The sequence below is a fragment of the Podarcis bocagei genome, assembly GCF_964188305.1.
Source record: "Podarcis bocagei genome assembly, chromosome: 10".
Classification (NCBI taxonomy): Eukaryota; Metazoa; Chordata; class Lepidosauria; order Squamata; family Lacertidae; genus Podarcis; species Podarcis bocagei.
In genome coordinates, this window is record NC_138135.1 from 34,315,532 (window position 1) to 34,329,743 (window position 14,212).

Genomic DNA, 14,212 nt, shown 5'->3' on the forward strand with positions numbered 1-14,212 from the left:
ACTTGGAGTTTTCCCCATTATCCTAAAATGGAAACCAAGCCACTATATGAGCCTGATACTTGAAGTCTCAACATCTGTTTGCTTTCCCCCCATAATTAAAGCTTCCTGGATTTATTGGGATCATTGCTTGAGAATTGGGGTGGGGGTGGGGGTGTTGTATTGTACATGCTATTTGATTTCCCTTTCCTAATCATTCCCAATACTGTTTGCCTTTTTTCTATGCTGCTGCATGCAGTGTTTTTAGTGAGCTATACACAGATAACTTTTTCCTAAGTAGTCCGTTCAGGAACAATCTTGCTAGTATGGTGAATAGTTTAAAATGTTGGAGATAGATCTTAAAAGAGCTCTAGTGCCCTGCTAGGGACATCCTGACAAGCATATGGCCAAAAAGTACTGGAATCATGTTTCTAGATGAATTCCGTTTTCTTCATTTAGGCGATATATATGCCTGATGCTACCCTCTTTTCTTGGGGAGAACATTATGTAGATATTAATTACTAACTTTATTGAAAACTGTTAGCAGGTTAGTTGATCGGTGTCCAGGCAAGTCTACAGCATTCAGTTGGTAGATTAATAGGCAGAAGTTTTAGATTAACATCAAGGGCAAAAGCATGCAAATTTTAATCAGTGGGCCTCAAGGTAAAGCTATACCTATTTATATTAGGCGATTTTGGTGTTGATGTTTACTGTAATAGTATGCTGAGAGTTCTTTGTTTTATTCAGGGTTACCAGCCACAAGACTTGGTACATTCTTAGAGAACAGAGTGAATGAGTTCCTGAGAAGACAGAATCACCCTGAGTCAGGCGAAGTCATAGTTAGGGTGGTTCATACTTCAGAGAAAACTGTAGAGGTAAAGCCAGGGATGAAAGCAAGGTATGTTTTTCCTCAAGTCTTTGAGTTATGTTTCCTTATGAATCCTCTAGTTGCACAGTTACTATGTGTGTTAAATCAATGCATAATATATCATTTTCGTAATCAAAGAGTACTTGGCAATATCTTTGCCATCAATCGTATCTCACATTTATGAGTTTCAAACTGTTATTTCTATGACTTTCCTATTATAACAGGTTTTTTTTAAAGTAAGGTGAATTAATTCAAAAATGTTGATCATAGGGATTAAATAGAGTATTGGCTTTTCATAATTTATAGCTAAAAAATAAAATTTAAGGAGTAAAACATAATATTTCAGTAGGCTGTAGATACCCTGAACTGCTAAGTTTTCATTTGCAGGCTAAGGTGGTCAGATCTCTTCTAATGTTAAGATATTTCCTCGCTTCCCCACACTCCCCATGGAATGTCATAATATGAAGTGTTTTTAATGCTGCTATTATAGTATGAATGATTATAACAATTAGGACATTCACTGTTGGTTGCATATTTTGTTACTTAGATTTCATACAATGAATTGTAAGGGTTAGGAGAAAAGGTATGTGGGAGATGTTGGGAAAGACTAGGAAATGAAGGGTAGTAAATTAATCACGTTAAGGAGACTGAACAGGCATCTCTTATTGTTAAATTCTAATCGGAGATGGCTCTAATTCTCTCCATAGTTACGGGTGTGCTCATTTAGGTTTTGTGTAGTTTATTAATTTGACACGCGGTTATGCTATCAAGACATTTAAAGCTGTTTTCATCATTAAGGTTAAACTACAACAGAACAAGGCAGTTAAAACAAATCCATTATAAAATAAATAGCAGTAGTTACAATTTTTTATTTGGGTACAATATCTGCATTTTTGAAACTGTACCACATGACTAGAATTTCTGTTACCTTCGTTCTGTTGTGCTTGTCTTCAAAGAATGCCTTTAAATTATGTCTTTACATTTTGCAGGTTTGTAGATAGTGGAGAGATGGCAGAACAGTTCCCTTATCGAACAAAAGCCCTCTTTGCTTTTGAGGAGATTGATGGTGTCGATTTGTGCTTTTTTGGTATGCATGTTCAGGAGTATGGATCTGATTGCCCTCAACCCAATCAGAGGTAAAGAACTACACTGATGAAGTTTTATTATTTTGATGGTAGTTATGTTTGGATTGTTGCTAGATATGCCATTTTGAAGGTTTAAGAGAGGTTAAATTATTTGCCCCAAAGCAAACTGCAAGATTCGTTGTAAATGTCTACAGTTACCCTCTACTCCTGCTCCATCTCTGACTTTCCTTTCTGGTGGTTGATTCCCCCCCCCCCAAATGTGTTTACTTCATAGAAGCAACTGGAATGTTTTTATCTTTAAGGTTTTATGGTTTTGGGCTAGCTTTGCTAGCCAAGCCAAAAATTGTGGTTGCCAGGTTCGCTCTTCCCACCCTGTTCCATCCCCTCGTGGCTTGATGGAGGCAATCGCCTCCACTCAGCAGCAAAAGAAGTCCCTTGGGAAAGGCAGGCCAGGACCATTCTGGCATCACCAGTGCTCAACAAAGGAGCTCAAAGTAATGGCCAAAGACTGCCCCTCTTCTATGGGAGAGAGGGAGTGTCACCATTGAGCAGACGCTGAAGAAGCCCCTAAAGCAGATCGGTGTTGGTTTTGAGCCCGTATGTTCAAAGTGGGGGCTTTGAGCAATGAAGATGCTAACCAACCCACACCTTCCTAACCTTAGAACTGGGGAGAGGGCAGGGATCATCAAAATGCTTCCAGGGGACAATCTCCACCCATCTTTGGAGCATCAGAGTTGGGCAGAAGACTCCCCATGGCACTCCCCATGGCAAGCATAATTGTTGAAGCTTGTTTATCTTTTATATGTAATAATAATAATAATAATAATAATAATAATAATAATAATAATGTTTCCCCCTTAAATTCAGTATTTTCTACAGAATTAAATGAATAAGCTCATCTGCTCATATTGGTCTTCTACTTGGGGATGGATTGTTAAACTATTGCAATAATTGTTGGGAGATGTATCCTCAGACCATTGTGCTAGCCACATAATGTGCCCATATCTCTTGAGTGGGGGAAAGTAGCCTATGAGTGACCTATTTATAGAGGTCAAGTAATGCCTAAAGTCTTAATGCAAGCTAAGTACTTGGTATTTGAGAGATGTTAATACTTCTTAGAAGTGGCACCATGTAAACCAGTACCACATTTTTCTCTCCTGACATTATTTCTATTTATTATGCTGCATTGTTAATGAGACTATATATGTTTGTTACTGTAATAGACTTGCCTTACAAAACACTTGAGAACATCCAACGTTTGAGGCTTGCATGCCAGAGAGATATCTAGCCCAACAAGTTTGCAGGACTGGTTTAAATATCAACTGTGACTTGATACTATAAGTACAAACCTTCAAGGAGCTTTTGACTTGCATGCGCACTTTTTGCCCTACATTGCACAGGACAGTTCCCTCTCTGATCTGAGGCAAGTCAGAGTTAGTCATTTGTCTGAACTGTCAAACTATGGTTAGTACTTCACCTGCAAGCCAGTGTTGGAAACAAAAGTTTTATCCCGTTTTCTGGCCAAAGACAAATCCTAGTTTTCCAGTTCACATAAAATCACAGCATGCAAGCCTAAAGCTTCTTGAAGGTTCATTCTAGTAGCACCAAACCAAGGTTTGTGACTGAACCTTTCTGATATTAATTTCTTCCAGAGATGAGTGCTGTAAAATACAATATAAAACAAGGGGCCCCAACTTTTGGAGTTTTAAGGCCACCTTTGGAGATCTAAAACTGTCATGGACACCCCAAGATATTAGTTTCAGAGAAGAAGAAAATAGTGATGCTCATAATACCCCCTCCCAACAGACAAAACACCTATACATCTCTGATAACAAATATTATATTAAAAAAGCAGTTAGCATACCCTCTAAAATAGGCACCCTTCCCCAGAACAAATACAAGACAAGTAAGCCCCCCCAAAAGCTCATTAAAAAAAAAAATTAGAACTGAATGGCAAGGGATATTGGTGGCAACTAAGGGGGTGTCTGAGGACACCATGGTGCCCACAGGTGCCATGTTGGTGACCCAAAGTATAGAATATTACATGGCAAATAGAGAAAAAGTTTGGGCAGGGAAATGACAATGTAATTGAGATAGCTATGTAAACAAAACAAAAATGTGAAGGAAGACAAATTACTCAAATGTTGAAAGTACCTCAATTCAAACACCAACAGACATTTTTCCTTGGTAATGGGGGAAAAATGGAATGGTGAGGTATTTGAATAATGTTTCTGGTTATGGCCTGGATTTATGAATGATCTCTGTTCTTTATCTAGGAGAGTATACATATCTTACCTTGACAGTGTTCACTTCTTCCGCCCCAAATGCCTGAGGACTGCTGTATATCATGAAATCCTAATAGGATACCTCGAATACGTTAAAAAGTTGGGGTAAGCTTTCTGTTCTTCTGCAATAAACTCCATAGTATCCCAAATGATTGAAAATGATAGATCTTCAGAAGTAAATTGTGGGTATAGATGTGGCCAGAATTAGTAATTAACCTTAATGAGCAAGAATATACAGTTAGGTTGCTTGTGGCAACTGTACAGTACATTTTGAGTCCCTTCAATGTATGGGCAGAAGTCAGTATATAGAGAAGATCAGCTTCAGTCTGATCTGAGTGTTTTTAAAGGAGAACAATTCCTGCAATGCTGACTTACAAAAATAAAGATAGTCTTAAATGTTGTCTTTTATTGTATTGATCAGTGATGTGACAGTCTCTTGTAATTGCTGTCAAATAACCCACCTATGGTGTAAAACTTCTTTTCCGTCTCTACCTTTCCCCTGAATTATTTTCTTTAATGTCTCTTTATTAAAGTTTGTATATCTGAGGTCAGAGCCTTTGTCTCATTTTATGTAGTGATAGTCACCAGCACTGAGTAGAAATTTTGATGCATGAGGTGCTTCAGGAGATAATGTGTCTGGAGGGGGGGGGGAGAAAAGAAACCAGGGTGGATTGATTGAAAATAAATAAAACCAGCATGATGTGAGAGGTCTCATTTAACTAGATTAACCTGAATTAATTTAACCAAATTGTAGACAAAACTAAGTATATGACAAAGTGAAATAAGCCAGAGGAAGTGGGGTGGATTTGAAGAAAATGTAGAATAATTAGTGATATGCTTATAAAAAGAGGTCCCACAAATATCTCTGATGTGAAAAAGGTGTCTGATTATACAAATTTTGAAATCTAAGCAAAGGGACAGCTTAAGATCTGTATCAATGGGGTTTTGATGTTTCTCTCTGCTTTTTTAAATCATAGTTGCTACATAATTCTTGCCTGGGTAAAGTAACCCTTTTCTCTACTTAAAATGTTCTTTGCTATCAAATGAAGCAGATAGAAGTTGGCTACCCAAAATAAACTGTCACAGATTTATAAGCTGCTGACCGCCACATATTGGTTGTTGAGAAGATAAGCTGTAGAAGACTGAGGAAAGGGTGCGTTCTGCCATTAAATTGTAACCATAATGGTAGAAATGGGCACACAAGCAAAAGCTAAAGTAGAAATTGGCTGATAAAGCAGCAGGAAATATTGGTCAAGTTGCTTCAAGGGGAAGAAGCATAAGTGGTAGATTCTGAGCAACTTGACTTCAGGACCTAGCATTTCCTTGAGCTCCCCAGAATCTCCTCCCATCTGGGGGAGTCATAAGTGTTGAAAGGGAGTGGTGCTGGCAGTGATTACCAGATAGTTCAGGTGCAACTGGTCTGCCTTACAAGGCTGTTGTGCAGCAGTTGCACAAGGAATTATAGATAAATGGAAGGGACAAAGAACTACCCAGCATCTGGTTGGGGAGGGTATATAGGGCAAAATAGTTTAGAAAGAATGGTGAGCATTCTAAATCTGACCTATTTTTCCATCCCTAAGAAAAGGAGCCTAAATTCAATAAGACAATATTAATAAAAACCATTAAAAACTCAGATTTCTCCCAGTTTTGCAAGTATTATTGAGCATCGCCTGTAACTGTTTTCAAACAGAGATTGGGTTGGTTCAGTTGGACAATAAGCTCTTTCCATTGGCTACCGCATCAGGCTTCTGAATCCCTTAGAATAGTTTAAAGGTATATGAATCAGTTCTGCTTCTGAAACTAAGTAGTTTTGGGTCTGACCAGTTAACTTGGATGGAGAGGTCTTCTGCATCATACATTGCTCCTTAGATGCAATATTTCTAGGCTGACCTTGGCTCTGCTTGGATGTTGTAAAAGAAACTCTTGCTCCTGAAAAGATGGATAAATGAAGTGGGCAACACAGTGAAACACTATAATGAATAACAGAACTAATGGTATTGACTTTTTCCTTTAATTCCTACTAGGTATACAACGGGACATATATGGGCCTGCCCACCTAGTGAAGGTGATGATTATATTTTCCATTGCCATCCTCCTGACCAAAAGATACCCAAACCCAAACGACTGCAAGAGTGGTACAAAAAGATGCTGGATAAATCTGTGTCAGAGCGCATAGTGCATGATTACAAGGTTGGTTGTGAATTAGTTTAAATATCACCTTTAGTTCTTGCCCCTTACATATACTGGAACAGGAATTTATTTTGAGAAAAATGTCGAAATATATTTTAGAATATTGCTTAGTTAACAGTACTTAAAAGGTAATGTCCGAGAAACATTTGGATCTTATGAAGCATTTCAGATTTGGTGGGTAGAAAAAAACTTGCACCGTAAACACCAGCACTATTTTTTAAAAGAATCCTGGAAGAAAAACAACTTTGAAGAATTAAAATGTCCCAGCATGGCTGGGGCAACCCAGTCAGATGGGCATGGTACAAATATTATTATTATATTCTGCATGAGAATTTTTGCTTTTGCTGCTGTCATCAATGTGATGTGTACTGAGAAACATTTTGTGTTGCAGGATATTTTTAAGCAGGCAACAGAAGACCGTCTGACAAGTGCAAAAGAGCTGCCTTACTTTGAAGGGGACTTCTGGCCTAATGTTTTAGAAGAGAGCATTAAGGAGCTAGAGCAAGAGGAAGAGGAGCGAAAGAGAGAAGAGAACACTAGCAATGAGAGCACTGATGTAAGGAAGTCATGTTTTCCCAACAAATGTCATTCATCGCTTTCTTTCCTAAAATCTACAAATGGCATATTAAACTGGACCCAGGATTCAGGAATTCCCTCTAGAATTAGTTATTAATTTCTAATAGGTTTGTTGGTGGAAAGGAATAAGGAACCAACCCCCAGCATTTTGTTTTCATTCAGGAATTACTTCTTAAAATTGCCTGAAGAACATTCTAGCTGCCATAGTTTTTGCCTCTTGTGTGAATAAGATCAAGACATGAATATGTGCCTTACCTGGCTTAAGTTGCCACCTTTGCTTTTGGGACTGATGGATAATTGATGTGTTGTAATGACTTCTTGGTGGTTGCTTGTTTACTCTTGGGAACCAAATGTGTCTTGCCATTTTCAAATTAGACTCAATTCTCCATTCACATTGCAGGTCAGCAAAGGAGATAGCAAAAACGCCAAAAAGAAAAATAATAAGAAGACCAGTAAAAATAAGAGCAGCTTGAGTCGTGGTAATAAAAAGAAACCTGGAATGCCTAATGTCTCCAACGACCTTTCCCAGAAACTGTATGCCACTATGGAAAAGCATAAGGAGGTAAGAACAATATTTAAAGTGTCTGAATGGCTGCAGCATCTAAGTGCAAGTGAAATATATCATTGACTGTAAAAGTAGGGGGTTTATTACTTCCATGTTGACTGAGGGAACTTTATGACCAAATAATAATCTTCTTTTCATTTGCCACACAAGTTAGATGCTTGGTTAATTTAATCCAGTGGTCTGAGGCTTCTGACGGAATGTATTGAAATGAGTGGCAGGCTGCACACATACATTCTCTGTGGAACATTGTGGAAAGTACTTGCATACATGTTTCTATTTGTGTTAAAAAGGTTTTTTTAAATCTTATTTCTCCTGGGTATTTAGATAATATACAAAAACAGAATCTTTTCGTATCTAATAAACCTATATAGATATTTTAAGGGCTGTATTGTAAATTGGAAAGTTGAGCATTTTTGCCAAATTCAAAGGCATACTGTAAACCTATGAGCATGTTATCAAGCACATGTGAGAGTAAGGAAAAACTGTGAAAGAAAACAAGTGATTTTTTTCCTAGAAAAATAGGCACCAGTACTCACCATGAAGTTGTTACAGTAAGTGCCACACTTTTTAACAACAACAAAAGAGGTGCTGGTACTGCATACCCTTGAGGACCCCCTGGAAAAAAAAACACTGAAGAAAATGGGACATGCAATCAGGCTGACATTGTTGAGGCACCATTGTGGCCAAGTGATTTTGGGTTGGTTTTGTTGTGGTAAATGAAGTTAAACATACAAATTGGAGCATTATAAACCAAATCTGAATTTGCTTTGTATAACACAAAGTATTATAACTAGGTGTTTTACTATTTCAGGTATCTTTTAGGGCAGGGGTGGGAAACGTTCTAGCCCAGAGAGCCAAATTGTTATCTCTCCAACTCCTTGTAGGCCAAGTTTGACAGCTAGTTGTCCCCTAATTTCTTACTCTCAATGCTGCTGGGCCTGGCCCCTGATATGTACAGCAGGGTGGGGCCCAGAGACATTGAGAATAAGGTTGATGGCACTTGTTGCCTAATGCCCAGCTCTTTTCTCTACAACACTGGGCCAAGGAAGTACAGGGGGGCTAGAGTTGTGCTGCTGCTGCTGCTGCTGGTCCCATCCTGCAATAAACTTGACAAAATACAGAACAGTTGTGGCTTGTTCCTGATGTTCGGAGCATGTTGACTACTTCAGACTCCACAATGAGACTGAAAGACAGAGAGCAGAAGGCATTGTATAGTTAAGGGTGATGAATCAAACCTCTTGGAATAAAGCCTAAAATCCACTACTCTTTTTTTCAGGTATTCTTTGTGATCCGTCTCATTGCTGGTCCTCAAGCCAATTCCCTGCCTCCCATCATTGAACCTGACCCACTCATTCCGTGCGACTTAATGGATGGGCGTGATGCCTTCCTCACCCTTGCTAGAGACAAACACCTTGAGTTTTCCTCACTACGAAGGGCAATGTGGTCAACCATGTGCATGCTGGTAGAGCTTCATACTCAGAGCCAGGATCGTTTTGTTTATACCTGCAATGAGTGCAAACACCACGTGGAAACAAGGTGGCACTGCACAGTCTGTGAGGTATGTCTCGCCACTGGTGAAATAATTTGTTATACAAATATTCAGAGGTTTATATCATGAAGAGGTTTTTGGAACTGAAGTGGAGGGTTTCATTAGTGTTGTCTACTGCAATATTAGGTTTTATTTTAGGACATTTTAAAAGTAAATATTCCTTGCTATCCTACTCCAGTGTCTTGATATTTATGTTGTGACTACCAAAATACTTTATAGCTTACGCTTCCATTTTAACATTGCTCTGCTTCAGAGTAAAGAGCTTTCTTAGGATATTACAGCCAAAAAAAGTGACGAAAATGTATTCTCCTTACGGCCCTTTTTTGTTAGGGTCCCTGTTTGCCTGAGGCAGGGATCATCAGCCATTTTGGAACAATGGACACGTTTCAAATTTTGAGAGTGTTGTGGGTACCAGTGACAAAATGGCAGCCATGGGGGCATGTCATAACACAAGATTAGAGAAAGTACAGTAATTGTGAAGTTTCTTATAATTGTATTTCCTGATGAATTTCTGCCTACCATAGAGCTATTAAAGACACAACAGCGCTCTCTCACCCCATTTTTCAACCCTAGACCAAAGCCTAGGCTGCCTTCCTATACCAACTTACCTGGGAGTAAAGCCCATTAAACACAAAGGAACTCAAACTTCTGACTCTGCCATTCTTAGTAGGTGCTTGTTCTTTAGCTCCTGCAAAGCAGAAGACATACTTAAGCCACTTTGCAAAGATTTCAGATTTTCCTTTTGGAGACGGGGATTCTTCAGCATCTACCCACATTCATTGTGTAGTAGTATTTGAGAAAATAACTTGTAGGGATTACGTGATCTCAGATGAATTCACCATAGGAAAGATGCATTGTGGTTGCTAGGGATAAAAGAAATGGCAAATTACAGAGATTCCAAGGACTACTAGAAAATAAGCATGAAGAGTGCTCTGAGGGAGAGGGGAAACAACAGCTCTTCAGAACCCAAGTAGTTCTTGTTACCTAACTTACTAATCACAGCTGGCTTCACTTATTGGCTAAAAAATAAAAACATTGACAGGCGGCAGAAGTCAGGCTGACTATTCACAGAAATTGCTTAGCAACATATCTGCACTTTTTCCTCGTTAACTTTCTAGGATGTCTAGCGATTTCTTTTTAAAAATAAATATATGAAAACTCAGAACTTAGGATCTTTTTATGGGGCTACCAGTCACTGGTTGGTGACTCCTGGCCTCTTTCAAGTCTGCATCTGTCTGAGATGGGAGCAACCTTTCACTTTTGTGGCTCACCATATCAGTCTTGCTGTTCTTCCCCTGAGAACTGACACTTGAACCACTTTGGCTGATAGTCATTGCATAGTTTTCAGTGAATGCTTGTTTATGCCTTTCCAAGTTTCATGATTTTTTTTTCCTTGGATAGGTCATCATTAGCATTTTGAGATTGCATTGTTAATTAAGACTATCTTTTATCAGCTATTTAATTTTTTAGAGATGTGTGCCTCTGTCAGGGAATAAGGCCAGTTATCTGACTGATCATTTCTGTTTTTAGGATTATGACTTATGTATCACCTGCTATAACTCTAAAAACCATGAGCACAAGATGGAGAAACTGGGCCTTGGTATTGACGATGAAAGCAACAACCAACAGACAGCCACTACGCAGAGTCCTGGTGATTCACGTCGCCTGAGCATCCAGCGCTGCATCCAGTCTTTGGTCCATGCCTGCCAGTGCCGCAATGCCAACTGCTCATTGCCGTCTTGTCAGAAGATGAAGAGGGTCGTCCAGCACACCAAAGGTTGCAAGCGCAAAACCAATGGAGGGTGCCCAATTTGCAAGCAGCTCATTGCTCTTTGCTGCTACCATGCTAAGCACTGCCAGGAGAACAAGTGCCCAGTGCCCTTTTGCCTCAACATCAAACACAAGCTTCGTCAGCAGCAGCTTCAGCACCGCCTGCAGCAGGCCCAGATGCTCCGGAGGAGGGTGGCAAGCATGCAGAGGACCGGCATAGTAGGCCAGCAGCAAGGGTTGCCCTCGCCAACACCAGCCACACCAACAACTCCGACAGGCCAGCAGCCACCAACTCCTCAGACCCCACAGCCGCAGCCTCCACCCCAGCATGCCTCGCAGCCACAACCCGTACCTCCCAATAACATGCCTCCATATAGCATGTCAAGAACTCAGCCTCCTGGTGCTGTCTCCCAAGGCAAGGCAGGTGGCCAGGTAACTCCTCCAACAACTCCTCAGGCTTCTCAGCCACCTATGCCGGGGCCCCCTGCAGCTGCCGTGGAAATAGCCATGCAGATCCAGCGAGTAGCTGACCACCAGCGGCAGATGGCCCATCCAATTTTCCAGAGGCCAATTCAACACCAGATGCCCCAGATGAATCAAATACAGCCTATGAGTGTAACACCACCTCAGATGGCCAGAGGTCCCGGGGGCCATATAGATCAAGGGATGGGACCATCAGGAATTCAGCAGCAGCCCGCATGGGCCCAGGGAGGCTTGCCTCAACCTCAGCAGCTGCAGTCAGGAATGCAGAGACCAATGATGTCAATGGGCCAGGCTGGGCAGCAGATGAGTATGTCACCGCAGCAGCCAGGAATGGGTCAGGTCCCTGGCGCTGCTGCGTCAAAGCAAAGCTCTGTGCCCCAGGCAGCCTTACAAAACCTGCTGCGGACTCTCAGGTCCCCCAGCTCTCCCATGCAGCAGCAGCAGGTGCTTAACATCCTGCACTCCAACCCTCAGCTGTTAGCTGCTTTCATCAAGCAGAGGGCTGCCAAGTATGTTGGGAACCAGAATCCACAGGGCATGCCGGGACAGCCCGGAATGCCTCAAGGGCAACCAGGGATGCAGCAGCAGGCCATGCCAGGACAGCAAGGTGTGCATCCCAATCAAGGCATGCAAAATATGAATCCGATGCAAGCAGGCGTCCAGAGGCCCAGCATGCCCCAGCAGTCGCCACCCCAGCAGCCACCACCCCAGCAGGCCATGGGCGGGATGAATCCTCAGGCACAGCAAATGAATATGAATCCTGCAGCAACCATGTCTCCCCAGTTTCGGGAAATCCTAATGAGACGGCAGCTGATGGAGCAGCAGCAGCGTCAGGGAGCAGGACCAGGGCTGGGGCCTGGCATGGCCAACCATAATCAGTTCCAGCAGCCCCAGGGAGTTGGGTACTCTCAGCAGCAGCAGCAGCAACAACAACAACAACAGCGGATGCAGCATCACATGCAGCAAATGCAACAAGGGAATATGGGACAAATGAGCCAGCTTCCACAAGCGATGAGTGCAGAGACGGGATCCAGTTTGCAGCAAGTGTTCCAGCAGAGGCTACTTCAGCAGCAGATGGGATCACCAGCTCAGCCCAATCCTATGAGTCCCCAACAGCACATGCTCCCTAGCCAGGCCCAGTCCCCACACTTACAAGGCCAGCAGATTCCGTCATCGCTCACCAATCAAGTGCGTTCTCCACAGCCTGTCCCTTCACCACGTCCCCAGTCCCAGCCACCCCACTCCAGTCCGTCCCCTAGGATGCAGCCACAACCTTCTCCACATCACGTCTCCCCGCAGACCAGCTCCCCTCATCCAGGACTGGTAGCTGCCCAGGCTAACCCCATGGATCAAGGGCACTTTGCCAGCCCGGACCAGAGTGCAATGCTTTCTCAGCTTGCTAGCAATCCAGGCATGGCAGGCCTCCATGGTGCAAGTGCCACAGAACTGGGACTCGGCTCAGATAATTCAGACTTGAATTCAAACCTTTCACAGAGTACACTAGACATACACTAAGACACACTGTAGCATTTTGGGAGCAAAAAAAACTTATTTTCTCAAGACTTTTTGTACTGAAGACAATTTTTTTTGAATCTTTCTTAGCAGAACATTTTTCCCTGGAATACATCTGAACTCTGCAGCAGTAGTTTGTGGTTTTAAAAATGAGAAACCAACAAAATGAACCTGAGGGACAATAGAATACAAAGAAAATATATTTTTGTTATGGCTGGGGTCATAACCAGTCCTTTTACTTGTTTTTGTTTTCCCTTCGCGTGCGTTGGGGAGGTGCTTGGGAGGGGATAGTTATTTGGCTGCTGACCAAATGGCTTCCTTCTCTAGCCTCCAATAGGTTTTATTTTTTTTTTAAATTAATGAAAATATGTAATATTGATAGTTATAATTTACTGAGGCAGATGGTTAACTTTTTTCCCTATTCTGGTTTTTCTCATGCCTACTGCAAAAAAGAAAAAAAGAAAAACAGAAAAAACAGAACATTTCCTAAAACTGGAGGACAAAAAGGGTGAATGTTGCTTTAAAATACAGTGCATATATATAAATATATAAAAATATATATTAAAGATAAATACCAATTTTTCCTCTTTGGTTGGAAAGATGTCAATTCTTTTAAAAACTGTAAAAATTATTAAGTAACCCAGTCTCCCTCCTGAAGTCTACTTTTGTCCTCCAAGAATTTTCTATACCAGAGTCTGAGCTTAAACTTCAAGTATTAAAATTTGTACATGTAGAGAGAAGACAACTTTTTGCAAATACACGGGGCAGCTGCCAAATGGATGTAGTATATATATTGTGGTTTTGTTTTCTTGAAAGAATTTTTTTCGTTATTTTTACATCTAACAAAGGAAAAAATAAAGAGGGTAAGAAACTATTCCAAGGGTATAATTTTAACCTGAGAGTAAATCCCTGGGGTTTCTTCTTTATGCTTGCTTTCTCTATCCCTCCCCTCCTATTTCCTCCTCTTCCATTTTCTGTAAAACTTGAAAATAGAAAGCAAAAAACCCTCAAATGTTGTAAATCATGCAATTAAAGTTGATTACTTATAAATATGAACTTTCGATCACTGTATAGACTGTTAATTGATTTCTTATTACCTATTGTTAAATAAACTGTGTGAGACAGACTGATTTTTTTATGCTTCCCTTCTTCTTTTCCCCTTCAATTGGTGCTTATTTTAAACTGGGGAAAGAAGATGGTATGCTTTTGCAAAACAAAAAACTACGGCGATCAATTTGATGTATAGTAACATACCATTATGTGTGTTTTTGAAACATGCGTATTTTGGGCTGTAATGAAGATGATCAATGTCCATTTTGCTGTGACACTATATTCGCTTCTACTTGTGCTATG

General features: G+C 40.9%; 1 protein-coding gene across 2 annotated transcripts in view; it reads left to right on the top strand.

Annotated features, from left to right (window-relative positions):
- Positions 1-13,989, top strand: part of EP300 (EP300 lysine acetyltransferase) — a 77,644-nt gene extending 63,655 nt beyond the window's left edge. For both annotated transcript variants that reach the window (XM_081209457.1, XM_081209458.1), the window contains 8 exons: positions 724-874; positions 1,834-1,980; positions 4,206-4,319; positions 6,239-6,404; positions 6,796-6,960; positions 7,381-7,542; positions 8,822-9,103; positions 10,625-13,989. In XM_081209457.1, the coding sequence (XP_081065583.1) occupies positions 724-874; positions 1,834-1,980; positions 4,206-4,319; positions 6,239-6,404; positions 6,796-6,960; positions 7,381-7,542; positions 8,822-9,103; positions 10,625-12,862 (3,425 nt within the window). In that variant the 3' untranslated portion in view covers positions 12,863-13,989. The remainder of the gene's footprint in view (positions 1-723; positions 875-1,833; positions 1,981-4,205; positions 4,320-6,238; positions 6,405-6,795; positions 6,961-7,380; positions 7,543-8,821; positions 9,104-10,624) is intronic.
- Positions 13,990-14,212: the final 223 nt, after the last annotated feature.